Source organism: Sorex fumeus, unplaced genomic scaffold, assembly GCF_029834395.1.
Source record: "Sorex fumeus unplaced genomic scaffold, SorFum_2.1 ptg000008l, whole genome shotgun sequence".
NCBI classification, from domain to species: domain Eukaryota; kingdom Metazoa; phylum Chordata; class Mammalia; order Eulipotyphla; family Soricidae; genus Sorex; species Sorex fumeus.
In genome coordinates, this window is record NW_026606065.1 from 30,570,147 (window position 1) to 30,597,758 (window position 27,612).

Consider the following 27,612-nt stretch of genomic DNA (forward strand, 5'->3'; position numbering starts at 1 on the left):
GCACACAGCCCACCCTCGTGCTCTCGGGGTCGGCAGGCAGGTGTGGGCTGGATTCTGGAGCTGCATTTCTCCTGAGCGACAGGTGAAAATAGAACCCAGGGCCAAAGAGATGATACCTCGGGGCTGAGCACAGGCTCTGGAGGTCAGAAACAGGGTTTCTGACCCCAGCAGCTCATGGTCCCCTGAGCACTGGCAGGAAGGAATCCCTGTATACAGAGGCTGAGATGGGTGTGGTCCCCAAACCAGGGGAAGGAAACGCAACTTAGAGGGAAATGATTGAGAGAGTGTTTTGTTTGTTTTTCTTTTGGGTCACACCTGGAGATGCTCTGTGCTGACTCCTGGCTCATCACTCAGGAATCACTCCTGGTGGTGCTCGGGGGACCATATGGGGGTTGAACCCGGGTCAGCTGCATGCAAGACAAACTCCCTCTCCACTGTACTATCATCCCTTAGGCCTCTGAAAGAGTGTTTTTTTTTTTTTCAACAAGTAAAGCCCGGTAGGAAGTTTGAGTCTCTGATACATGTGGAGGACGGAAAGGGCATGTATTTACCCAGGCCAGGGTGCCCACAACTGCATTCTCCCTTCGCCACGCGGTCCGCAGCTGTATACCGCATTGGGATTTTGTCTTCTCGTTCTAGAACATTCTCTGGGCTGAGCTGTCAGAGTATGGTTTTTTTTTTTTTGCTGTTGTCTCCCAGAGCCAACATTCACGGAAATGTGCGCTGTGTGTGCACTTGTCTTAGCTCTTTAGCAAGAATGTTCTGGGACTTTCTGTGGTGTGGGGAGAGGCATCGTGTTTAACCAAACCTGTTTACATTTGTATTTGACCAACACCCCCAGATGTGCAAAAGTCTAATCCAACTAACATATTTCTCCTCATGTCTCCTGGGCCCAGACAATCAATATGGCCTCAGTTCTCCATCCACGAGAGCCGTCAGCCTCCTGGCCCCGTGATTTTTCTCCCTGGTGTCTGTCTCTTTTCTTAATCTTCACGGTGCCTCTGCTAGGTGGCCAGAGGAAGACCAAAGCGTTTCTAGACGGAGAGTAGCGGGGAGGGCACTGCCCGGGTCAGGAGTGACACGCAGGCCTGTTAGTTGGGCTAGCCCAGCAGGCTGATTAGATTTACGAGCCTCCGAGATTACCGTCTTGTGACAGCTGAAGTTCAAGAGCTTTCTAAGAACGCAGTGTCAGCGCCATGGGAGCTATTGGTACGTGCTGACCACAGCTTTCGCTCCAAGGGACAGCCCTGGGCTCCCTGCAGCGACCTGTGCCCTAGTGACAATGGTCAGCCTCTGCGCCCATGCGTCTTCAGAGCCGAGAAGTAGGGCCCGCTCATACCATGTCTTCCCGGCACTTCCTCCTGGGGCTGGCGGCGGGGACGGCCCCTTCCTCTCACTGCTTCAGTCCTAGATAACCCCTGCCAATTTGTCCTTCATGCGTAATCAGCTGCGAACTTGTCAACCAGGAGATCAGAGGTGCTGCCCCAGAGAGTAATGGTTTTCCTGAGAAGCTTCTGAGAAGCAGGAGATAGTGGGGTTCCCAGATTTTTCTAGGGTGTTGGGGGAGGATGTGGGGAAGGGGCCATAAATGCCTCCTGCTGTTCTCTAGAAAGCCCAGTGCCAGGTCAGGGAATGGGCTCCTGTGCTGCCCATAACCTTGTCTTCATGGAATGTTCCAGAAGCCCGTGTCCTCACCAGGTAGCCACACTCTTCATGGCCTGAAGATAAAACAAACAGGCTGGTGGGCCCTGTGCATGCTCTGGAGAGTAGGAGGTTAGAGAAGGCTCCCTGAAGGAGCGTGGAGTATTCCTGACAGGGAGTATTCATGATGGCAGAGAGTATTTCTGGCAGAGTATCATGGTGGCAGGGAGTATTCCCGACAGGGAGTATTCCTGGTAGGGAGTATTCGTGATGGCAGCAACTATCTGTGATGGCAGGGAGTAGTCCTGACAGGGAGTATTCCTGGTGACAGGGACTATTCCTGACGGAGAGTATTCATGATGGCAGGGGAGTAGTTCTGACAGGGAGTACTCATGATGACAGGGAGTATTCCTGGTGACAGTGAGTATTCCTGAGAGGGAGTATTTGTGATAACAGGGAGTATTCATGATAACAGGGCATATTCTGACAGAGAGTATTTCTGATGACAGGGAGTATCCATGATGACAGGGAAGTATTTGTGATGACAAGGAATATTTCTGATGACAAGGAGTATTAACCCAGGCACCAGGCAGGCCTAAGGATGACAGGGAATATTCCCGACAGGAAGTATTTCTGATGACAGGGAGTATTCTGATGGGGAATTTTCTTGACAGAGGAGTATTCTTAATGATGGGGAGTCTTCCTGACAGAATTATCGTTTAAGACAAATGCCTGGGAACCCATGTGTCTAGCAAGCAAATAGTGAGGGATGACCAGGGTGAGCCCAGGAATCAGGTAACCCAGGCACCAGTTGGGCCCAGGTACCAGTTGGACCCAGGCACCAGGTGGGCCAGGTGGGCCCAAGTATCAGGTGACCCAGGTCCCAGGTGACCCAGGTCCCAGGTGAGCCCAGGCACCAGGTGACCCAAGTACCAGGTGGACCCAGGTACCAGGTGGACTTGGGCCTGCTGGCGAGTGCCCCTGGTGCCACCCTCCAACACTTTCTGTGCCCTTGTGGACCCCTCACCAAAGCCCCAGGATGGTGGTCACTGGCAGGGCCAGCAGGACACTGGTTTCTCCTGGGGGCGGACGGGCAGGCAGGTGGGGGAAGTGGCTGGGGCCTGTCTTCCCGGCAGGTTCCCTGTTCCGATGGTTCATGGACTCCCCCAGGAAGCTAATCCCCGAGCACTCAGGCGCTGTTCCGCCCACCACTCTGCAGAAGTGGGACGCGGGGCTGGGGCTGGGTGTGTTGCGGGTACCGCCTGCCCAGGCCGCCGGCTCTAACCCTGGCTTCTGGTTTCCTTGCAGGGTCGTCCAAGTCACGTGTGAGTGTCTCGTCCCTGCAACGCCCGTGTGCAGCCCCTCCCGTCGGCCCTGCTCTGGAGGCTCTCTGCTCTGTTCATGCGCGTCCCCAGCCCATGTGGTGCCCCCGACCCCAGGGAGGGCCCCCCAAGATCCCATACAGGTCGCTGCAGCCGAGGGGCTGCTGCATGGAGACCCCCTGGGCCACAGGGCCCAGCCCTGGCTTCAGTTCACGGGGTCTCTGTGCAAGGTTGGGGGTCCAAACCGCCGAGTCCCCGCGGTACCTCCCGGGTCTCCACACCTTGTGCTCCCTGCCTGCTCCCCCGCCCTCCGGGGCACCGGCCTGAGCCCCGGCTGTCTGTCTCCCGCAGAGTTGCTTCGGGTACCCCCTGAGCATCTTCTTCATCGTCATCAATGAGTTCTGCGAGAGGTTCTCCTACTATGGCATGCGAGGTGAGTGCCCGCGCCAGCCTGCGGGTCCCTGGGGGTGGCTGCTTCCCTGCCCACCCTGACTCCTGTGCGCCTCCCTCCGCCCAGCTCTGCTCATCCTGTACTTCCGGAACTTCCTCCTCTGGGACGACAACCTGTCCACGGCCATCTACCACACCTTCGTGGCCCTGTGCTACCTGACGCCCATCCTTGGGGCCCTCATTGCCGACTCCTGGCTGGGGAAGTTCATGTGAGTTGTGGCGTAAGCAGGAAGTGGGGGCGGGGAGGGGGTTCTGGAGAGAGGGGGTGCAGACAGGAGCTGGGGGGGAGGCCGGAACCAAGAGTGGAAATTGGAGAGCACAGAGCGTGATGGCGAGTCGCAGGGACGGCTCCTCCGCCTCTAAGGCATGGCCTTCGTCTGCCTTTAAAATAGCAGCAGGGCCCCGTCCACGCTTAATAATGTGTGAGGCCGGAGTCAGGGGCTAGGGGACACCCCAAGAGGCCCCCCAAGACCCGTCCTGCAGAGAAAACTCACGCTCCTCTCTGCATGCCACTGGGTCCTGCGGGAGTCGCTCTTCCAGGTCTGAAACTTTTCGAGCACTGAGCGAGGGAAGGAAGGAAAGATCCTTCCGGGCCAGAGGCGACATGGACAGCAGGAGAAATGGGCCTGGTCTTGAAATAACTCGAAAGCATTCGATAGGACACCAGCCAAAAGTCCGTACATGCTCCAGCGCTGGTGATCGACCCGGCCTGTCACTGTGGTCGAGTCCTGCAGCCCAGCTCACCCCGCATGCACCCTCTAAAGTCCCCCCAACACACAGACACACAGACACACACAGACAGACACACACACACACACACACTTGCCTCATAAATCTTATGACCCAAAACTTACCTACTGACGACCCTCTGCTACCGGGCACTCACCTGTAACAAGGAACCTGTGTTTTAGCTCACATTCTGGATTTGCTTTTTGCTTTTTGCCTTTTTTGGGGGAGGGAAGGGGGGTCACACCTGGCGATGCTCAGGGTTTGCTCCCAGCTCTGCACTCAGAAATTACTCCTGGGGGCTGGAGCGATAGCACCTGGGGGGGTGGGGGTAGGGCATTTGCCTTGCAGGCAGCCGACCCGGGTTCAATTTCCAGCATCGCATAGGGTCCCCTGAGCACCACCAGGATTAATTCCTGAGTGCATGAGCCAGGAGTAACCCCTGTGCATCGCTGGGTATGACCCAAAAAGCAAAAAAAAAAAAAAAAAAAAAAAAAAAAAAAGAAATTACTCCTAGAAGTGCTCAGGGGACCCTGTGGAATGCTGGGTCTGAGCTGAATACTCCTCTGTCTCTACTGAGCTGGCACACAGGGGCCTGCACGTGCTGGGTTCAGCGGACGGCTCCTCCCGCCTGGCCCCTCTACCCAGCTCTGCCCTCCCAGTGGGCCTGAACCCCCCTTCTCCAGCCGACGCCCGTGCTTTGGCCTTGAAATAGGGGTGGGGTCTTCAGGAGGTGCGGCGGCAGGGGGGATGCAGGGATGTGCACCCCTCCATCCCTGCCCCCGTTCATCTGGACTTCCCGGACCCCTTTGACGGCAGGACAATTGTGTCCCTCTCCATCGTCTACACCATCGGACAGGCCATCACGGCGGTCAGCTCCATCATTGACCTCACTGGCGTGGGCGAAGATAACCAGCCCAACAACCTGAACGTACACGTGTGAGTGACCGCAGTGCCCGCCCGTCTGCCACCTCTGCCCCCTGCCCCAACTGTCCACCCCCTGCCCTCCTCCTGACTGGCCCGGGCTCGGTGCCACTAGTGTGGCCCCAACGAGTCCCTGGTGGAAAGTGCCGATGCCAAAGTCTCATCCGTGGTGACGTTCCCTTCCACCACGGCCTTTGCTGCTTCCTGTCCTTGGGTCGGAGCCCCTGGTGCTGTGCCAACCACCCCTCCCAGGCGGACCCAGCTGGGCTCTAGGCCTGGTATGAAGGCTAAGGCTCTGGCCACACAGGCAGCTGTGACACTGGTTCCAGTCCTGGCAACGCTTGTGGTCCCCTGAGCACAGCTGGGTGTGGCTCCCCCAAACACCCTTCCTATTGTCTGATCGTGCCAGACAAAACTAAACCTTTCCCCCGTCCATTTTTTTTTATTTCTTTGGTGGGTGGGGGGATGACACCTGACTTTGCTGGCTTTGCTCAAGGCTCTGTGCTCAGGAATCACTTCCGGCAGGCTTGGGGGAGTCATCTGGGGTGCTGGGGATAGGAGCCATGTGCAAGGCAAGCGCTCTCCCCTCCTTCCTCCACCCTTCCCCACCCCTGGCCGCCTGTCCACAAACCCCAGACGGCAATCTGCATTCCGTGTTAAAGCTCTGGTTATCACTTGCAGCCCATGTGTCCTCGAGGCAGCATTCCTGGAAGTTATCTGCTCCCTGCTGTACCCCCTTGCCTTCAACCCAGGCTGGGACCCCTGAGGGAGGGAGGCTGTGTGCAGGAACCCCTCTTCCTTCCCTAGGGCTCTCTCCATGATCGGTCTGATCCTCATCGCCCTCGGGACGGGAGGCATCAAGCCCTGCGTGTCGGCCTTCGGTGGGGATCAGTTTGAAGAGGGTCAGGTGAGATCATGGCTCCCTAAAACCCAACTGGGACAGAAATACTTCCAGGCTTAATAAGTAAAACATCAGAAGTCCAAAATCACACGGCCGCAACATCATTTGGTTCTTGTAACCAGCTGTAGAAAACAAATTATTTCACAATGCCTTTTCAGCAGGTCTGATTTCGCGGTGTAAACTCTAAACAATAATGGTGCATCTTTTGTCGAAACAATGAATCTAATCAAAGTAGATAGAGTATTAATTAGAATTCATCTGCCGGGGCTGGAGAGATAGCACAGCGGGTAGGGTGTTTGCCTTGCACGCAGCCAACCCGGGTTCGGTTCCCAGCATCCCATATGGTCCCCTGAGCACTGCCAGGAGGAGTAACTCCTGAGTGCAGAGCCAGGAGTAACCCCTGTGCAATGCCAGGTGTGACCCAAAAAGCAAAAAAAAAAAAGAATTCATCTGCCTCACAGGCACTGGGAGGGGTGGGAGAGGGGTATATTGGGGTTCTTGGTGGTGAAAAAGAAGTACTGGTGAAGGGAAATGTGTTTGATCATTGCATGACCGAGACTTAAACCTGAAAGCTTTGTAACATTTCCCACAGTGATTCAATAAATTAAAAAAATAATAATAATAATTAAAAAAACCCAGTCGGGAGCTCGGACGCCCCAGGACTCACGGCCCACAGCCTCCAGGCCTTCCCCATGTCCGTGACCCCCGCGTCCCCTCCCTAACCAGAGCCCTGCCCCTTCTCTCTCCAGGAGAAGCAAAGAAACCGGTTCTTTTCCATCTTCTATTTGGCCATCAATGCCGGAAGTCTGCTGTCGACCATCATCACCCCCATGCTCAGAGGTGAGGGGTGGGTGGGAGGGGACCCTGGTTTCTGTCCCAGGGAGAAGGAGAAGGTAGACATCAGCCCTTGTTGATTTTCTCACTGGAACCTGGGAAGGAGCGACCTCCCCTCCCGTTCTCTTCCTTAACCCCCGGGGAAGGGTTGATGAAGAGTCCCCAAGTGCCTGTCCTGGCTCTCAGCCTTCAGACTCTCCCGCCCCGTCCCGCCCCTGCCTTGCCTGCATTCTTGCCTCCCCACTTTGCTCCCTGAAGAGGTGCTTGGGGTCAGTGGGCCAGAGCCCGCCCTCCCCCTTCCTACTGTCTCAGATAGGAAGGAAAGAACAGCTTCCCCGGGGAAATGAGACAGGGACGGGCCGCCAGCACTGTGAGGTCTGAGAATCTCCTTGTGGGAGGGGACTGTTGGGGAATAAACCAGACACGGTCTCCACCCATGAGCTAGGACAAGAGTTAGGGCACCTGCCTCTGTCCCTACCCCGCCTGGGTAAGATCCCCAGCCCCACACGGTCCCCTGAGCACCTACGGGTGCTGTCCTGGAAACTTGCCAGGAATCACCAGGTAACCAGGATGTTCCCGAAACTTCAGAGCCGGAATAGCCTCACACCTTCCGACCCTCGCACAGAATCACCCGTCTGAGAGGCCGGGAACCAGCCATGGGTCTCCTGGGCCTCGGCACCCTGTTTGGCAGGTGCCTTCACTCACTCCCAGATAGCTGTTATTCCTGCATTCTGCACACGCCCCACCCCCACTCCCCCACCGCCTCCAGCTTCTACTGCAACATGTCCACTGTGTGTTGCCATAAAAGCATGTGTTTGGGGACAGGGAGGTGACCCAGTGGGTTGGTGCTTTGTATCAGGAGCCCCTGGATTAACTAGTGGACCAAGCCTAGCCAGAAGAGCCCCCAAGCACTGCCAGGTATGACCCCCGAACAGATAAAATATAACATGTGCAGAGCCAGCAGTGAGTCCCGAACACGCCAGGCAAGAAAGCTTTCGGGTCAGGCTTCCTGGCGGCCCCAGCACCCTGCCGAAAGGATTTCCAGGAATCTCTCTCCCTCTCTCCTTCTCCCTCTCTACCCTCTCCCTCTCTCTCCTTTTGGGCATTGGGGTTTGCAATAGTGATACTGAAAGGTCATCAAGAGTATCCCTTTACCTACTTTTAACCCTCGGCTCTAGTCTAGCCTGATCATCCCCAGCTATTCTTGTCATAGGGAGACCTGGATCCTTCTGATACCCTTTGGAGGATAAAATCCTCAAAGGATGCGGGTACCTGCAGACTCAGACTGGCCGCAGGCTAGGATCAGAGACTGTCTCCATCCCTTATCTCCACTCTGGCTCTGATTGGTCACCCCCAGCAGTGCTCAGGGGCTGCTCCCAGCTCTGTGCCCTGGGATCCTCCCGGCCTTGCCTTGGGGACAAGACTCGGGCCTCCAGCATGCAAAACAGGGGCTCCAGTGCTGAAAGTTCCCTTCCCTGGCCCTCCTGTGCTCACTTTCATTTTTTTTATTTTTTAATTTTTAAAGTTGTTCATGATTTATTACATTCAACATTCCAACACCAATCCCACCACCATTATTTCCGATTTCCCCAACCACCCCTCAAGCCTGCCTCTAGAGCAGGCCCTGAATAATTTATCTTACGTTGCTTATTAGAATTCCCTAAAAATGATCAAAAAATATTTCCTTAGAAGAAGGTGTGTGGGACCAGAGCGAGAGTTCAGTGGGGAGGGCATTTGCCTTGCACACAGCCAACCCGGGTTCAGTCCTCAGCATCCCATATGATCTCCTGAGCACTGCCAGGAGTGATTTCTGAATGCAGAGCCAAGAGCAATCCCTGACCATCACTGGAGGGGACCGAAAAAGCTAAATAAACAAATAAATACAATAAGAAGAAGGTGTGTAAAGATTGTTGTATCTCACCCTGGAGCCATTATCGAGCCTTTCTAGAAGAGATTACTAACATGTTGTCATGGTGAAGCCTTGTGCGTTTATATTTTCTTTTTACATTTTAACTTTATTTTGTTTATTTATTTATGTTTATAAAGCTGTTCGTTATTGAATTGGATTTCAATTATACAGTATGCCAAAACCCATCCCTCCACCAGCGTACATTTCCAGCTCCCCCATTTTGGGCACTATGGTTTGCAATACTGATACTGAAAGATTATCCAGAATATCCCTTGCCTGGGTTTTTTATTTTTTATTTTTTTGCTTTTTGGGTCACACCCGGCAATGCACAGGGGTTACTACTGGCTCTGTGCTCAGGAATCACCCCTAGCGGTGCTCAGGGGACCATATGGGATGCTGGGAATCGAACCCAGGTTGGCCACATGCAAGGCAAACACCCTATCCCCTGTGCTATTGCTCCAGCCCCCCAGGGTTTACATTTTCTTAATCGAGAACGCTTGCCTTCTACATTACATCCCATCCAAGGTGGTGTTGCTACTCCCAGCCCTTTTTAACTCTTTCAAAAAAAAAAAGCTGCTTGGCTCTGCAGGCAAAGACTTTTATACAGCCAGTGGGGTGGGGACCCCGGGAGATAGCTTGGGCCCCAATCTGAACACCGTCCCCCACACCCCGTGGTTCGAGCATCATCGCATCCTCAGGCCCTGGCCCCGAACCCCCAGCCCAGTTAGTTAAATCTCACCGGGAAGGATGCAGACCCCTTAGCAGCACTTGGGAAGACCCCCACATCAATCAATCAACCGATCAATCAATCAAGAGTGTGGGGAGAAGGCTTAAACAGCATGGCTTTGCATGCAGGAACCCCAACTTCCATCACCCAACACATGTATGGTCCCCTAAGCACCCTGGAAGGGATCCCCCCCAAGCACAGAGCCAGACGTGCCTGACACAAAGCCAGGAGGATCCACGTGATCCTGCTGAGATCCGTGCTGCCCCCTGCATGTGCCAGTGCCTCCTGTTTCTCCTGTTTCATCTGTCGTTTCTCCACAGTTCAAACGTGCGGGATCCACACTACGCAGGCCTGCTACCCTCTGGCGTTTGGGGTTCCTGCGGCGCTCATGGCCGTGTCTCTGAGTAAGTAGAATCCAGTCGCCTTAGCCGGGATCACAGGGAGACTCTGCCGGCACAGTGGGCCGGGCAGCATTGGGCAGACCCAAGGGGAAGAGGCAACCGCTGTCACTCACCATCGCTGCCAGACATTCGGTGGGAAAGTTCTCCGCTTCCTAACATTGGCACGGAGGAAATAATTGAAACCGCAGCAGGCAGCAGAGGCCAGGCAGGCTGGGCATTCAGGGGGCCCTGGTGTGGGAGTCCAGCACTGTAGGGCCTCCACCCCAATCCCTGGGCCCTGAATAGGGAGTAGCCCAGGTGAGATTCACACACACACACACACACACACACACACACACAAAGGGGGTGATTGTACAGCAGGGAGGGTGTTTGCCTTGCAAGTGGCCAACCCGGCTTCAATCTCCAGCATCCCAGAGGGTCCCCCGAGCACCGCCAGGAGTAATTCCTGAGCACAAAGCCAGGAGTAACCCCTGTGTATCGCCGAGTGTGGCTTCAAAAAAGGGAGGAAAAAGAGTAAGGATAGAATTTGCCCTTAAATAGTTCTATTGAGTATCTTAAAACTGACCTGTGTTTTAAGAAGTAAAGCTAAGTATCAACACAAAGTTCAACACCTCTGAAGCTTTTGATCCCACACTTTCTAAGTTGGGGCGGGGAGATCCACACCCTGCCCCCCCAGACAGGGTTAGAGCACCAGTAGAAGCCTCTCCCCTGGCCAGCGCCCTCTCCCCTGACACCCCTTCTTCCCTCTGTCCAGTCGTGTTCGTCATCGGCAGCCCCTTGTACAAGAAGATGAAGCCCCAGGGCAACATCATGGGCAAGGTCGTCAAGTGCATAGGCGTGAGTATTCCAGGCTCCTGCCCACGTACCCGGGGCTTTTCTCGCCTCCATGGGAAGGTTCCATCAGGTGCCAACTCGCCTGGAGGCAGTGTAGCTGTGCTCTGGGCTCCCATGACTGTCAAGGCTTCTGCTGGGTGCAAAGGGTGCAGAGCTCACCAAGGAAGGAGGAGAAATGGCTCTTGGGTTCACAAAATAAAATCAGTAGTCAGGGACGAGATCAGCAAGGGGCCAGGAGATAGCACAGTGGTTTGGACTATGTTTGATTCCAGGAAGGAAGCAAAGAAAGAGGGAAGGAGGGAGGGAGGGAGGGAGGGAAGGAGGGAAGAGAGAGAAAGAGAGAGGGAGGGAGGGAGGGAGGGAGGGAGGGAGGGAGGGAGGGAAGAGAGAGAAAGAGAGAGGGAGGGAGGGAGGGAGGGAGGACAGAGGGATGGAGGAAGGAAGGAAGGAAGGAAGGAAGGAAAGAAGAGAGGAAGGAAGGAGGGAGGCAGGCAAACAGAGACCCTTCCCTGCTGAAGGTCAGTGTTAGGAGAACAGAGGAAGGAGCATGGCTAAGTAACGAGTCTCACCACTGATGGTGCATCTCCAACATGACAGTCACTGCCCATAGGTGCCTGTTGGATGCTTGCACTCGACTCAGTGCAACTAGGGAACAGGATTTTAAGTTGGACTTCATTCAAATTAGTTTTAATTGTGCCATGTCCTCTAAATCTATAGGGAGTCTATATTCCTTTTCCTGGTAAACTCTTTTATTTCTCTCAATCATCATGTAGGTTTTTGCTGTAATAAGCTGCCCTGTCTTTTGTTGATGTGTTTGATTCCCAGGTGTCTGAACACTGGGGCGCTGTTTTAAATGAAGTTGTCTCTTATATCTTCTCTTCTAGCTCACTGTTTGTGGGTAGTAATGAAACAGATCTTTGTGTGTTGATTTTGTAGCCTCCTACTTTGCTGTGTTGGCTTACTGCTCCTAAGAGTTTGGTGTGTTTTTTTTTAAGGCGGAATCTTGTGGGTACTAGGGTCTTCTATGCATATGTGCATGGCTGCCACAAATTATAATAGGTCAAATAGCAGCAGTTTTACTTCTCCTTTTCTAGGAAAGGAACCTGCTTTTGATTTCTTCTTTCTTGCCTGATTGCTGTGGCAAGGAGTTCTAAAACTCTGTTGAATAATAGTGGATGGAGAAAGTGGACATTCGTACCTTGTACCTGGTCTCAGGTTTTGACCATTGTCTGTGGGCTTGTGGTCTGTGGCTGTTATGGTTTTGAGATATGTTCCTTCTATCCCTATTCTGTTGTTTGTTTGTTTGTTTTAAATCACAAATGGATATTGAATCTTGTCAAAAACTCTTCCTCCATTGATGTAATCCTATGTTCTTTTTCATCTTTCCTTTTATGGTGTATTACATGTGTTCATTTGTCTATATTGAACCATCCTTGCATCTCTGGAGTGAATTCCACTTCTCATGGTGTATGATCCTTTTGAAATATTGTTGGAGTCAGTTCATAACATTTTGTTGAGAATCTTTGTGTCGAAGTTCAATAGGGTTATTGGTCCATCATATTCTTTTTTTTCTTGGTGATAACTGATTTTGTTTTTTGTTTTGTTTTTAAATTTTATTAATTTTTTATGACGTAGTTCACAATACTTGATTACATTTACTATTTGAACACCAATCCTGCCACCATGATACCTTCCCACCACTATATTTCGGGTGTTTCCATCCAGAACCCCAACCCCTACCCCAAAGCAGAACCAAAATAATTTATTTTGTATTGTTTGTTATGAAAAACTGCAAAAATGCTATTAAAAAATTTCCTTAGAGGAAAGAGTGTGAAGATTGTTGTGTTTCACCCAGGGGCCATTAAGCCCTTCTATAAGAGATCACTAACATGTTGTTAAAGATTGAGCCTTGTGTGCTGTAAAAAAATGTTTCCCTCTAAGATTGGTTGCTTCCCACTTTAAACGCCATCAAATGTAGGTGTTTGGAGTATGGGTACAAATGCAGTACTCTTGGAGTATGGGTGGTGTGAGGTATGAGTTGTCCAGGAATGGATTCACTCGTAGGTGAGACTTGGCCCGAGCATGCGGAGAGCTGCCGTGAGCAGGGCGGCGGTTGAGTTCCAGAGTTTTTCGGCTCCTGGGGGTGGATTCCTTGGGGTGGGGAGGGGTCTCACCTGCCCCCCTCCAGGGCGCCCCATTGAAACAGCCTGGTGCGGGGTCCAGTGGCATGGTTATGGCGTGTGTCGTGTTATGCTCCCTTCTGGGAGAGAAGGACATGTGACTCTGTATTGTGGCCGATGACGATAACTCTCATCTTGGTTTTAGGATGATGTTGGTTTTAGAGAACTTGTTAGGGAGAATTCATCTTTCTTCAGTGCTCTGGATGGAAGAGCTTGAGGAGTCCGAGTAGGAAGTCTTCTTGGAGGACTCAGGAGAACTCACCAGCGAACCTGTTTGGACTTGGGCTTTTGTTCTTAGGGAGATGTTAAGTTCGTGTTTCATTTTCCTTAGGCATGATTGGTCTGTTCAGTCTGCTCCTGCTTCAGCCTTGGGAGCTTGGATGATTCTAGGAATTTATCCATTTCTTCCAGGTTCTCTGGCTGAGTTATTGAGTTGTTCGTGGTAACCTCCGTATTATTCTGTCTGTCTAGGTGTCTGTTGTCGTGTTTCCTCATGGTATTTCTAGTCAATGCCCTGCTCCTCTCTATAGGATTTGAAGCGTGAGGTACTAACAGTGTGACTTTGCCTATCCCCAACTCAAAACTCACAGGTCAACAGAGATAAGAAGAAAAAAATACTTGCTATGCCATTTGGCCTCAGAACGTATTACAGTTGATACTTTGCCTCATTCACAAACATACTTTTCCATAAGAATGTGTTTCAAGATAAAGCAGTTGACATTGGAAATTTTATTTTATTTTTATATAAATATTTTTTCTTGTTTTCTTTAGTTTGCCATCAAAAACAGGTTTCGGCATCGGAGTAAGCAGTACCCTAAGAGAGAACACTGGCTGGACTGGGCTTCAGAGAAATACGACGTGAGTGACCTTGTCACCCCACGGGTCCGTGAGGTTCCACCAGAAGCAGACCCCCCCCCCCCACATGCAGTGCAAGGATGTAGGGCGCCTGGACTAGACCATTCACTGTATCTTCCGATTTTGTTAGCTTTTGTTTGTTGGTTTAGTTTGTGGGGCCACATACAGCCATGCTCAGGACTGACTCCTGGCTCAGCACTCAGGAATTAGCTCAAGTGGTGCTTGGGAGACCATATGGAATTCTGAGGATCAAAGCGCCCTACCCACTGTGCTATCTTTCCGGCCCCTTGTTAGCATTTTATTGAGACCGTGAGAGTATTGGTGTTCTGTGGAAACAATATTACTGGGAGCAATAGTACTGCTCATGGTGCGGCCCCATGAGCCATGCAGAGTCATGGCTCTGGTCACCTCGACCATTTGCAGCAGGCAAGCAAAAGGGCTGTGACGGACCGACCCCAGGTGGGATTCCCAGGCAGACCCCAGACTTCTCTGCAGATGTTTTCACTCACATTGGGAGAAGCCTCGAAGATCTGGGGTTTTTAAGGAAACCCGGGCTCTTGGGGACCGCTCATGCCCACCCTCTAAGTCTCCGGGCGCCCGTGTGAGCACTGGAAGGGGGCCTGCTGTGGGCCACGTGCCCCCATGCCCCTGGCTTCACTGTCCCTGTGTCCCCTGCAGGAGCGGCTCATCTGCCAGATCAAGATGGTCACCAGGGTGATGTTCCTGTACATCCCTCTCCCCATGTTCTGGGCCCTGTTCGACCAGCAGGTAACGGGAAGGCGTCTCTCTCCCTCTCTCTCCCTCCTTCCCTCTCTCTCTCCCTTTCTCTCTTTCCTCTCTCTCTTCCTCTCTTTCCCTCCTTCCCTTTCCCTCTCTCCCTCTCTTTTCCCTCTCTCTACCTCTTCCTCTCTTTCTCTCCCTCTCTCCCTCTCTTTCTTCTCTCTCCCTCTCTCCCTTTCTCTCTCCTGCTCTTTCTCCCTCTCCTTTTTTCTCTCCCTCTCTCTCTCTCTTCCTCTCTTTTTCCCCCTCTCCCTCTCTTCCTCTCTCTGCCCCTTCCACCCCCTCTCCTTTCCTCCATCACATTTTGGGGCACAGCCACTGAACAAGTCTCACTTAGGCTTCTCTCCTCAATTTGTTCTCTTACGCTCCTTTCTGTATTTCTTTTTAAATGGGGGGAGGTGTAGAAGGTGTATCTGGTAGTGCTCGGGGGCTACTCCCAGCTCAGTGCTCATTCACAGCAGTGCTCAGGAGGCCGTGCGGAGCTTGGCGTCAAGCCTGCGGCGTCTGAACACGAAGCATGAGCCCTTTGAGTCTCTCCGCTCTGCTTCCCGGTTTTTCTATTTCGCTTCTTGGCTCCTGGCTGGATCATACTGACGTCTGGTACAACCAGGAGAAAAACTCGATGGTTGGGTCCTCCTCTCTGTTGCCAAACAATAAAGCAAACGGAGTGTGGTCCAGGAGCCCTGGTAAAAGCGGATAAACGTGCCAGGATCCTGGTCAGTGGAGACGGGAAGTGCCTGCTCTGCGTGGCTGTGGGCGTGGCCCGGGGGAGTGCAGCCGGGTCCGCTGTGGGATCCATGGAAGACGCAAGCCAGGGTCTGCGGCTTCTACTCAAAGCTCCAGTGAGCAGCTAGAGGCAGGGTCCAGGGCTCTGAGCGCCTGCTGAGAGCGCTTGTATCCAGGAGAGACGCAATCACAGATCACGGTCTTCTGAGATCCCACCCCATCCTTCCCCACCGCCTCTGGGCACAAAGCTGACAGCTGCGGAAACGCCTTCCTGTGTTTCTGAACTAAAGTTTGATCTCAGCCTGGCACGTGGCCTCCTGGCCTTTAGGGCGGGGGTAGCGGTGCAGTGTGGGGTTCATCTGCCCAGCAGAAATATACATAGGGCTGAGCGATAGTACGGCCGTGGGGGTTTGCCTTGCACGCAGCCGACCTAGGTTCAATCCCCCTGAACCCGTGTGGTCCCCTCGAGCACTGCCAGGAGTGATTCCTGCATACAGAGGCAGGAGTAACCCCCGAGCATAGCCAGGTGTGGCCCAAAAAGAAAATGAAGAAAGAAAATGCAGACTGTTGGCATCAGGCCCCGAGAGGAGCAGGAAGCGGGGGCTGTCAGGAAAACTTTGAATCCCAGACCCCGCCCAGAGGCTCTCTGGTTTCCTGGTTCGGTTTGGTTTGGTTTGGGGTCACACATGGTGATTGCTCATGGGTTTCTCCTGGCTCTGCGCTCAGGAATCACTCCTGACAGAGCTCAGGGGAGCATCCGACAGCCCAGCTGATGGGGTGCATGCTTGACACGTGGCTGATCTGGGTTCACTCCCCTCTGATTAGCAACCACTCCCCAGGGACTCACAAGGCCTTGAAAAGGTGTCTGGAGCGATAGCACAGCGGGTAGGGTGTTCGCCCTGCACGCGTCCAACCCAGGTTCGATTCCCAGCATCCCATATGGTCCCCCAAGCAGCACCAGGAGTGATTCCTGAGTGCAGGGTCAGGAGTAACCCCTGTGCATTGCCAGGTATGCCCCAAAAAGCCAAAAATAAATTTTAAAAAAATAGAAAGAAAATGTGTTTCCTTAGTGACGCAGTTGACACGCTTGTCTTTAAGGGTTCCCGGTGGACATTGCAAGCAACGACTATGAGTGGCACAATGGTGAGTTCAGGGCATGGAGACCATCATGCACCCTCTGCCTTAGCCCCCACTCTCCCCTTTGATGACATTTCCAACCCCTTCTCCCCCACCCCAAACGATCATGCATGGGAATTCATCAGCGTGACTCCACCACCTCTTTTCCAGGGCACAATTGAGATCCAGCCAGACCAGATGCAGGTAGGAGAGACTGTCCCTGGCTGCCCCGGGGGCCAGAGGTGCAGGAGCCCTGAGACCACACTCACAGCCTCTCTCATATGCAGACTGTCAACGCCATCCTCATCGTCATCATGGTGCCCATCATGGATGCCGTGGTGTATCCCCTGATTGCAAAATGCGGCATCAATTTCACGTAGGTGTTGGGGGTGGGGGCTCAGGCTGGGCAGACAGACCACCTCCCTCCAGCCTGCATGCAGTACACCTCCTCCCTCCAACCTGCATGCAGTACCTCCTTCCTCCAGCCTGCATGCAGTACCTCCTCCTTCCAGCCTGCATGCAGTACCTCCTCCCTCCAGCCTGTGCCCCCTCCCTGTCACCCGCTGTCTGTGGAGGGGAGTACTAGGGAGATGTCTGATCTAAATGTCCAGGTGTGCACCCTGCTTCCAAAACGGGGTCCTGGCAGTCACTGCCAGCCCTGGAAAGCCTCCAGGGAAGGTCTAGGCTCTCTGTCCATACTGCTGACAGACATGTTAACTGGACCGCCCAGTACTGTCCAGCACCGGCTCTCAGCCTCCGATTTGATCCACCACACACACTCATGTCTCTCCCCACTGCCCCCATCACTGTGGCAGGAATCAGGGAGGGAGGGAATGGACAGGTCTCCACCCCGTGTTTTGGGGGCTCTGGGGAGCCTGGAATGAGTCCGGCCCCCTGTCGCTTACAGCTCCCTGAGGAAGATGACGGTGGGGATGTTCCTGGCCGCCTTGGCCTTCGTGGCAGCGGCCATCGTGCAATTGGAAATTGACGTGAGTGTCCTCACCTTCCCCACCACCGCCGCCCCCTCTGCCCATGACCAGTGGCTTCCCTGGGGGTTCTGCAGGACAGAGAGGGAGGAAGTGAGGTCTGAGTGAATCAACTAAACCCTGGAGGTGGGGGTGGGGATGGTTTGGTAACTGGGGACACAGTGGAAGGGGGCCCTGGACCCCATCCCCAAGGCAAGGACACAGTCTCCTGCAGCCAGGGAAGGGGAGAGCAGATCTGGAACCCATGCTGGCAGCCGGAACTGTAGGTGTGGGTCAGGGCTCAGCATATGTGTGGGAGGCCAGGCAGGGGTCCCAAAGGGCCGAGCCCGTGTCTGGCATGCAGGAAGCCCTGGGTAGATCCCACATGGTCCCCCCACGCCCCCAGGAGCACCCCCAGAAGCAAGTTGGGAATAGCCCCCAAAGTACCCACCATGATGATGTGTCCATCATCCCTGTGGTGGTCCTCTGTGTCCTTATGCCTGATGCTGGTGAGGTTTAGCTCCTCTGCGAGTTCGTCTGATCTGCTCTGGTCTAGTCCGGTCTGGTTTGGTCTGGTCTGCTCTGCTCTGCTCTGATCTGCTCTGATCTAGTCTGGTCTGATCTGGTCTGGTCTGCTCTGCTCTGCTCTGATTTGGGGTCCACACTGGATCTTCACAGGCTACCCCAACTTTATGCTTGGGGTGGAGGGCACTGTCCCAGTGGTTCTGGGGCTCAAACCCGGGTGTCTCACATGCAGAGTCTGAGCTCAGCCCGTGGAACCACAGCCAGCCCTGACCAGACAGGCACAGCCATGTCTGCGGCGGTGAGCCCGGCAGAGAGCAGCGCCCCACTCGCCGGCTGCCCCCTCCTTGAACCTCCCCTCTGCCCTCCCCCACACTGCCTGCCTCCCTTTCTTCCTTAATATTTGGGGTCACACTGAACAGTAGGGGACAGCGGGGGCCTCTTGGCAGGGCCCAGGCATTGAGCTCTGTCTTCAGTTCATCTTCAGGTTTTCAACTATTTTTCATCGGGGACTGAGCGAGAGTCCAGCAGGGAGGATGTCTGCCTTGCGCATGACCAGCCTGGATTCGAGCCCTGACATCCCATAGGGTCCCCTGAGCTCCCCTAGGAGTGATTCCTGAGCACAGCGCCAGGAGTCAGCCCAGAGCACCACTGGGTGTTCTCCATCCCACAAAAGTCTAGTTTTAGTCATTGTAAAATAGGCAAGATACAAGAGTCAACACTCGGGGGGCTGGAAAGATAGGACAGTGGGCGGGGAACTTGCCTTGTAGATGGTCAACCCGGGTTCGATCCCCAGCACCCCACAGGGTTTATGCCCCGAGCACTTCCAAGAGAGAAAAGTTACCATCTTGAGGAATGGGGCATAAAATACTAACACAGCAAGGCGGGAAGAAGGGAAGCTCCTCCCCGCTTTCCGTCCTTACATGGAAAAATAAATAAATGAAAGGGCACAGCCAACTTAACACTTGGGTGGCAATGCCCAAGGGGCCCCTGTGCCCCACCCATGAGCCTCAGCACCACACTCCTGAGGCCTGAAGGAAGCTGGCGGGAAACCAGCTGCTGCTCACTCAGAAGCCACTTGCTCTGTCTCAGTGTGATGGTCCAAGGCGCCAGGGATGGGGTTCCTGGGAGAGAGGGGTGCAGAGACACGCCCGCCCACCCTCACTGCTCTTGTTACACGCAGAAAACGCTGCCAGTCTTCCCCTCCGACAGCCAAATCCAGGTGAAGGTGCTGAACACCTACCCGCAGTCCATGAACGTCATCTTCCCCACGGGTTCAAAGGAGCTTCCCTCGCTCGGGGTAAGTGCGGCCCCACCCTGGCCCTGCCCTCCCCTGGCCGCAGGTGGGCAGCTGCCTCTTCTTTCATTGTCTTGATCCGGTGCATCTCAGTGCCACTCTCTACCTGCAATACGGCCTCCCATCCATGGCCATGGTGTCACGATGGCAAAACCCCAATGTGGCCTCCCACCCGTGGCCACGGTGCCTTGGCAGCAAAGCCCCAATGTGGCCTTCCATTTGTGGCCATAGTGCCACAGCGACCAAGCCCCAACGTGGCCTCCCGTTAAGCAGCAAAGCCTTAATGTCGCCTCCTCTTCATGGCCGAGGTGCCAGAGCAATAAAGCCCCTTGTGGCTGCCGCCCCCTGCCCGCCCAGGGCCACTCTGAGTACATGCTGGCATCACCTGAGGGGAGCTTTGGGCTGCCCTGAATATGCTGGTTCCAAAGCCCAGGGAGACGTGGGTGGAACTGCCTCGTGCCTCTGCAACCCACTTTGAGAATTCCTCCCTACTCAGACCAAACGAACGGGCTGACTGGGGAGGAAGCCGTGGCCCTCCCAGTCTGTGGGCCAGCCCGGCTCGGTGCTCAGCAGGGCAGCTGCTCTGCCTGTTGCTTTACTCGAAGGTAGAAATGGCTCCCAGGGCCATGATAGGGGTTAAGGCACTTGCCCTGCCCGGGCCTCGCTAGGATCCGCCCCCCGGCACCACATAAAGGCCACCGAGCACTGCCGGGAAAGAGCTCCGTGTGCAGAGCCAAGAGTAAGCCCTGAGCCCTGCCAGGTATCCCCCAAAATCAAAAGGAGAAATGATGTTCTTAGCATTTCTCTGTGTACAGTGTGAAATGCGAGTCAAGTGCTAGATGAAAATCATCATGTTGGTTGGGGAATCTGGGTCGGGCCCATTTGGGGCCTGAGTGATTAGTGCCTTGCATGTGGCTGACCCAGGTTCCATCCCCGGCATCCCACAGGGTTCCCTGAGCACTGCCAGGAGTGACTTCTGAGTGTCGAGCTAGGAGTAATCTATGGGCATCGCTGGGTGTGGCCCCAAAGCCAATAAACCATTAAATAAATAAATAAATCGGGTCCCTTGGGGTGGGCGAGGAGCTGAGCTACCCCATGCCAGCCCCTGAGGTGTGCCCATGACTCCCCTTGATAGCGCACTAGTGCTGTGCTGAGTATGCCTCGGGCAGTGACGTACTTCTCCCGTCACAGGAACTCGATTATCAGACTTTTGATGTGGACAAGATGTCAACCATCACTATCACAGCCAACAGCATCTCAACTCCAGTTAATTACAACTTTGAGAAGGGCCAGCGCCATACTCTCGTGGTTTGGAACGCCACAAGTTACCTTGTGGTAAGCAGGGCCTGGTGTGTGTGTGTGTGTGTGTGTCTGTGTGTGTGTGTGTGTGCATGTGCACGTCACTGCATACCCATATACCCATGTGCTTTCAGGAATTTCTTTTTGTTCAGTTGGTTTTTTTTTTTTGCTTGGGGGGGGGGGGTCTCGCCTGACTTTGCTCAGGTGTCAATCCTGACTCTGCACCCAAGAATTAGTCCTGGTGGTGCTCAGGGACCGTATGGGGTACTGGGGATTGTCCCCGAGTTGGCCACATGCAAGGCAAGCACCTCACCCACTGTTCTATTGCTCCGGCCCCTGCATTTCTTTTTTGAGAAAGCTTTAAATAAATCTTTTGTAGTATTCATTTAAAACTTTCCACTGAGTGGTCAAAAAACTAGAACCATAGCTAGCAAAACTAGAGTGTCTCTCTCAGGTAAAAGCAGGAAGAACACATCATTTAAAAAGAACTCAGGGAGCCGGAGCAAGAGCACAGCGGGGAGGGCGTTTGCCTGGCACGCAGCCGACCCGAGTTCAATCCCCAGCATCCCATATGGTCCCCCAAGCACCGCCAGGAGTCATTCCTGAGTGCAGAGCCAGGAGTGACCCCTGAGCATCGCTGGGTGGGACCCAAAAGGCAAAATAAATAAAAATAAAAAATAAAATTAAAAGAACTCAGGATGTGGGCAGGGTGCTTGCCTGGCACACAGATGACCCAGATTCAATCCCCAAGGACCCTATATGATCCCCGAGCCGCACCAGTACTGATCCCTAAGCACAGAGTCAAGAGTCACCCCGAGCACCACCACGAGTGGCCCCCAAAACAAAACAATGTGATATTCATGACCAAAATGTGAGCGTGCAGATCATTCATATAGCTGAGAAAGGAAATGCAGAACTATGGTCAAAGCATCATTGAAGTCACAGGTATTTTGTCAGGGGAATTTTTTGTGAGAGGTGCTCATCCAGCGGTGCTCAGAGCCTACTCCTGGCTCAGGGGCACATAGGTCTGATCCCCAGTACTACGTAGTCCCCAAGCACCACCAGGTTTGACCCTCTTGAGTAAAGAACTGGGAATAGCCCCCCAAGTGCTGTCAAGTGCAGCCCCCCTCAGGGAAAGGGGGAAGTAATAGGTTCATGTGACCATGTGGCCCTTCGTCCTTAGAAATACTGGCACGACCCTCTTTCCCGAGGGCTCCCCCGGACTCCTTGTCATGGGTTCCATCTGAAATGTTTTCTTTCTCAGATCAAGGATGGCCTGACCCAGAAGCCAGAAAAAGGAGAAAATGGAATCAGGTGCGTACTCTTCTTTCAAACCCAACCTGGGCCAGCCTCTTGAAGAGGAAGGCCCAGCAAGGCGCAGCACACACTAACGGGAGTCTAGAGAGGGAAGAAAATGCAGTTTCCCCCGAGAACGGGAGTCTAGAGCAGGAAGAAAATGCAGTTTCCCCCAAGAACGGGAGTCTAGAGCATGAAGAAAATGCAGTTTCCCCCAAGAACGGGAGTCTAGAGCGAGAAGAAAATGCAGTTTCCCCCAAGAACGGAAGGCTGGCTCGGTGTGTCAAGGCCGTCAAGAAGCAGGGGCCGCTGTCTTAAACCATGAATGAGGAAATGGCGTGGGTCTAGCCAGGGACTGGACGGTCCTCAGGACGGCCCCAGGCGAGGGGCCGGAGTGATAGTACAGTGGGGAGGGCATTTGCCTTGCATGCGACCAACCTGGGTTCAATTCCTGGCATCCCATATGGTCTCCCGAGCACCGCCAGGAGTAATTTCTGAGTGCAGAGCCAGGAGGAACCCCTGAGCTGGGTGTGACCCAGAAAGCAAAAAACAAACAAACAACAACAAAAAAATAACCACAGGAGGCTAGGCTATGCCTGCTTCCCCCAAGCTCCTTTGGGCTCCTTTTGGTGTCGTGCAATAATAAACGGGCACCCACCCCGGCCTTCAGAAGGGCTGGACACTCTTTTAGGACCTGGGACTGTTTGTGCTTTGGGGTGTGTCCTGTGGGCCCCACCCCTTCGGAAGGGAGGTATGCCGGGGCACAACTGCCTCCTAGCAAGAGACCGTGGCCACGTACCTCCCTCGGTGCCCGATCTCCCCGAATCACAAGGCTCAACGTTTGCCACGTACTTGCTCTTCACGTGGACTCTGTGTGTGTACCCTGAGGTGCGTTCTCACGAGTAAATGGCAGGGGTCACACCTGGGCTTGCTGGTGGCCTCCTTTCCCCTCCAGAAAGCTGCCCTAAATGTCTTCAGTTCCTTCCCAGGGGCCCATGGTCAGCCTCGGGTGTGTGCTGTGACTTGGAGCGAGTGTCTGTGGTCCCGTGGTCAACCAATGTTTTTTTTTTCCCTTTCAGGTTCATCAATGCGTATGGGGGCAACCTGAACGTCATCATGGACTCAAAGATGTTTCCCAACATCAACTATCAAAACAGCAGCGAGTATCAGTTTTTCCCTTCAGGCGTGTAAGTACCTGAGATCAGGCACTTTGCTCTCATTTTCAGAGTTTCAGTGTTGTCATCTGTATTATTATCGTTGTTGACATCTGTCCTCATGGGTCATGCCCACCAATGCTCAGGAGCAACTTCCGGCTCTGTGTTCTCTCAGGGGTGCCAGCAGCTCTGGGGATTGACCCCGAGCCCCCGCAGGCAGAATGGGAACCACGCGGTGCAGAAGGGTGCTGGAGACCACCCGGTCCCCAGCAGCTAAACCAGCTCCTTGAGTCTCTGGGTCCAGAAGTCTTATGTCTTTCAACAATAGATGAAAACTTTTTTTTAAATTTTATTTTATTTTCACTAAGTAGTTCACAATATTTGATTACCTTTAATACTCGAACACCCATCCCACCTCCTTAACACCTTCCCACCACCATATTTTGCATGTTTCCATCCCGATTCCCAAACCCTGCCCCAAAGCAGAACCGAAATCATTTCGTTTGTGTTGTTATGAATAGCACTGTAGTACTGTAGCACGGTCCTCCCATTGTTCATCGATTTGCTTGAGTGGGCACCGGTAACGTCTCCATTGTGAGACTTGTTGTTACTGTTTTTGGCATATTGAATAAGCCACGGGGAGCCTTGCCAGGCTCTGCTGTGCAGGCGGGATATTCTCTGGTAGTTTTCCGAGAGGGATGGAGGAATCGAACCTGGGTTGGCTGCATGCAAGGCAAAAGCCCTATCCGCTGTGCTATTGCTCCAGCCCATATAAATAAATATATATATATATATACACAAATATCTGTAAAAATATATTTCTCATACTCTTGGAGTATGAGTGGTGTGAGGTATGAGTTGTTGCACAGTGCAGGGATAGGTTTACTCGTGGGTGAGGCATGGCCCAAGTGTCTGGAGAGTGGCCTTGAGAATGGCAGTGGTTCAGTTCTGGAGGTTTTCAGCTGCCAGGGCTGGGTCCCATGGGGTGGGGAGGAGATCGAAACTTTTATTATCAGGAATTGTTAACCAATATTCTTCTTTCTTTTTTATAGAAAATCTATCATACTGAACTCAACAGAGATTCCATCTAATTGTATAAGCAGCTTCGAGTCTATCAAACTCCAATTTGGCAGTGCCTATACCTACGTGATCCACAGATCTTCGGTAATTCCTCCCTCAGTACCGGGATAGGCACAGAGTCATAGCACAACGGGCAGGGCGCTGGCCTGGGTTTGATCCCCAGCACCCTCCCCCCAAGTCCTGCCAGAGAGTCAGCCCTGAGCATAGAGCCAGGAGTCAGCCCTGAGCACCACCAGGTATGGGTCCAAACCGTAAGACCAAGTCTGGGGACTTGAACTTGACAGTTGATTGAGTCAAGTTTCTTCACCACAGCAAGTTTTACACGCATGCTATGAGGGTCTGTCAGGGGCTTAGGAAGAAACCAGCACCTGCTCACCTTCCCCACCATTCATGATGGGCATGGCCGGCCACCGGAATGGCCAGCACAGATTGGCTTGATCTGACCCGGTCCTGGTTCTAAGACTGGAGGGTCCCATTCACCCCAACCTGCAGACCTGACCTCCCGCCCTGCAGACCTCTCCTCAGGTCTGGCAGGGAACATGCCAGTGCGGACACTCCCAGCCTCAGAGCTCCCTGGGTCACCCTGCACTGGGCCCCAGGCAGCCTCCAGACAGGAAATGGTCTGTGGATTGGGGCGGCGCGGGTTCCAGAAGCTTCCTCACTCTCCTCACCTCTTCCCGTTCCCCCCAGAACAACTGCCCAGAGCTACTGATGCCGTCCAATGACATCGCCCCGAACACGGTGAACATGGCACTGCAGATCCCACAGTACTTCCTGCTCACCTGCGGGGAGGTGGTCTTCTCCGTGACCGGGCTGGAGTTCTCCTACTCGCAGGTTTCCTCTCGCTCTGGGTTTTATCCCTTCTTCCCCTGCCTTCAAAGCAGCACTGCTGGGGGTGGGGGGTGAGGGGCGTTAACACCTGGCTGACCGTCAATGCCAGCATGGAACATTCTAGAAAGTTGAGGAGGCCGGCAAGACCATCCATGGGTGAGATGCTTGCCATGCATGTGGTCGACCTGACCCCGGGTTCGAATCTCCAGTATGCATATCACCCGCCTAGGGTCCCCCAAACGCTGCCAGGAGCCAGCCCTGAGCACAGGGCTGGGAGTCAGCCCTTAGCATCACTAGCTGTGGCCCCAAAAACAAACTAGAAAGCGTTATGGTGCGTTCCACAGAACGTGAGTTGGAGATCCTAAGTCTTGTTCCTATTGAGGAAGAATGTCGCTCTGGTTAGCTGAGTGACTCCATGATCCCGGCACCACACACGAAAAATTTCCAGTCCTGATTAGAGCAAATTCAATATGTGGCAGTGACTGGAGTCACCTGGTCCAGGCCCTGAGTTCTGAAACAGCCAAATGCTGTCAGCCTTTTCTCAGCGCTACCATGCCCAGGTCTGTGTCCTTCCAGGGGAACTTGGGGCTGGAGTGTCCAGGAAACACAGTACTACAGTGGGGATGGCACTTACCTTGCATGCGGCTGACCCGGGTTCTATCTCAGACACCACATTTACTCTCCTGAGCCTTCCAGGAGTGATCCCTGAGCACAAAGCCAGGAAAAAAGATCTGAATATTGTTGGGTGGGGCACAAAAACAAACAAACAAAAACAAAAAACCCACTGATTGCAAGTCAAAAAGAGGCCCGGAGAGATAGTACAGTGGGTAGGGAGCTTGCCTGGCGTGCAGCCAACCCCAGCATCACATATACCCAAGCACTTCTTGGAGTGGAGAGCCAGAGCGAGCCTTGAGCATCGCTGGGTGTGGCCCCCAAACACAAGAAAAAGTCAAAAACAGTACGCTGGGCCAGGAGAGAAATCGGAGGCCTGAGCTCTCTGTGTGGAAGCCCAAAATGAGCCCTGGCACCGTAGGGTGCTCCAGGCACTGCCGGGTATGGCCCCCCCAAACCAAAACCAAACAAAATTAGTTGGGGGCCCAAAGAAACAGCACAGAGGTCAAGACTTGCCCTGCACACAGCTGTCCCGGGTTGATCCCTGGCACCCCACATGGCCCCCGACCTCCTCAGGATTGATCCCCAAGCAGCGTCAGCCAACTCCCACCCACCCCGAGTCATGTCTCTTTCGTGACCGTTGGGATCCACAAGGCCCCTCTCTGCTGACTCAGAGCCCACAGGGCCGTTTCTGAAATTCTTTTTGCCAAACTCCTTCCACCAGCTACTACACCTTGTCCTGTCAGATTTCCCAGGAAAGATGATAGTTTGGACCTGGACAGTCCTTCAAAGAGGGGGCCTTCCAAGTGTACACACGTGTACACACACACACACACACACACGCATGCACACGGACACAGGCACGCACACACACACATATACGTATGCACACACAGGCGCACATGCACACACAATGCACATACACATGCACACGCAGACGCAAGCGTGCACGCACACACCCATATGCACACATACATATGGACACACGTGCACGCACACATGCAGGGGTCAGTCTCAAGCACAGCCCAGGAGTGGGTGAAGAGGCGCTCATGCACACAGTTCACCTACCCAGCTCACCTGCCCCCTGCCCCCTTGCCTGGAGCGGCCCCTGGCGGGCAGAGAATACCGACCCTCGGCCCTGCCGGCGTCACTGTGCATCGGGCAGCAGGGGGCGCTCTGACCCAGTCCTCTCCCCTTCCCCAGGCGCCTTCCAACATGAAGTCCGTGCTGCAGGCCGGCTGGCTGCTGACCGTGGCCGTGGGCAACATCATCGTGCTCATCGTGGCGGGGGCCGGCCAGTTCAGCGAGCAGGTAGGGCTTGCGCGTGCCAGCTGCCCTCCAGCCAGACCAGCCCTGGTGACCCCGCTCCCCGCCCCCTCTGTCCACATGCATGGTCATCACAGCCGATGACCAGCCCCTGAGCGTGGTCCTGGGCCCCAGCTTGCTACGATACAGCAGAGAGTGGACAAGCCAAAAGGCCCTGTGAGGTCACTGTGCTGCGTTGGAACACCCCCCTCCCCCCCCCCCCCCACACACACACAGACACACCAGGGTGTTTGAGACTGTTATGTCTGCCATCTGGTATGTGAGAGCATGAGCCACACGGGGCCCCTGAGCACAGCCAGGTCTGTCCCCGCTCCCCTGCAGAGAGAGAGAGGGAGGAGGGAAGGGGAGAGAGACAATGGGGAGAGAGAGAGGGAGAAGGAGGAAGAGAGAGGGGGAAGAGGGAGAAGGAGAGGGAGAGGCAGAGAGGGAGAGCGGAAGGGAGGGAGAGAGGGGAGAGAGGGAGAAGAGAGAAAGGGGGAGAGATGAAGAGGGAGGGAGAGAGGAAGAAAGAGGGAGGGAGAGGGGGAGGGAGAGAGGGAGGGGGGAGGGAGAGAGGAAGAGAAGAAGAGAGGAGGAGAGAGAGAGAGAGGGAGAGAGGGAGAGAGGGTGAGGGAGAGAGATGGAGTCTTCCCGGGTGCTTGGTCTGGTAGCCGTGACCCAGCGCCCTCGCGCCCCCCTCTGACCTGGCCCCCCGCTGTCCCCACCCCCACAGTGGGCCGAGTACATCCTGTTCGCCGCCCTGCTCCTGGCCGTCTGCGTGATCTTCGCCATCATGGCTCGGTTCTACACCTACATCAACCCCACAGAGGTGGAAGCTCAGTTTGATGAGGATGAGAAGAAAAAGGGCCTGGGGACAGGGGCTGTGTCACCCACCGCCCCGACCGTCACCCAGACGAATTTTTGA

The 27,612-nt window shown here is 54.1% G+C and overlaps 1 protein-coding gene across 1 annotated transcript; it reads left to right on the forward strand.

Moving 5' to 3' along the window:
• Positions 1-1,196: 1,196 nt before the first annotated feature.
• SLC15A1 (solute carrier family 15 member 1) lies at positions 1,197-27,612 on the forward strand. The gene is made up of 22 exons (XM_056109967.1): positions 1,197-1,209; positions 3,292-3,396; positions 3,481-3,622; positions 4,959-5,078; positions 5,871-5,970; positions 6,714-6,804; positions 9,755-9,838; positions 10,590-10,672; positions 13,621-13,707; positions 14,383-14,472; positions 16,309-16,353; positions 16,498-16,530; positions 16,614-16,702; positions 17,234-17,315; positions 18,997-19,113; positions 20,302-20,445; positions 21,674-21,723; positions 22,785-22,892; positions 23,912-24,023; positions 24,630-24,773; positions 26,586-26,693; positions 27,421-27,612. Exons 1-22 carry the CDS (start codon positions 1,197-1,199, stop codon positions 27,610-27,612), a joined length of 2,139 nt encoding a protein of 712 aa, XP_055965942.1.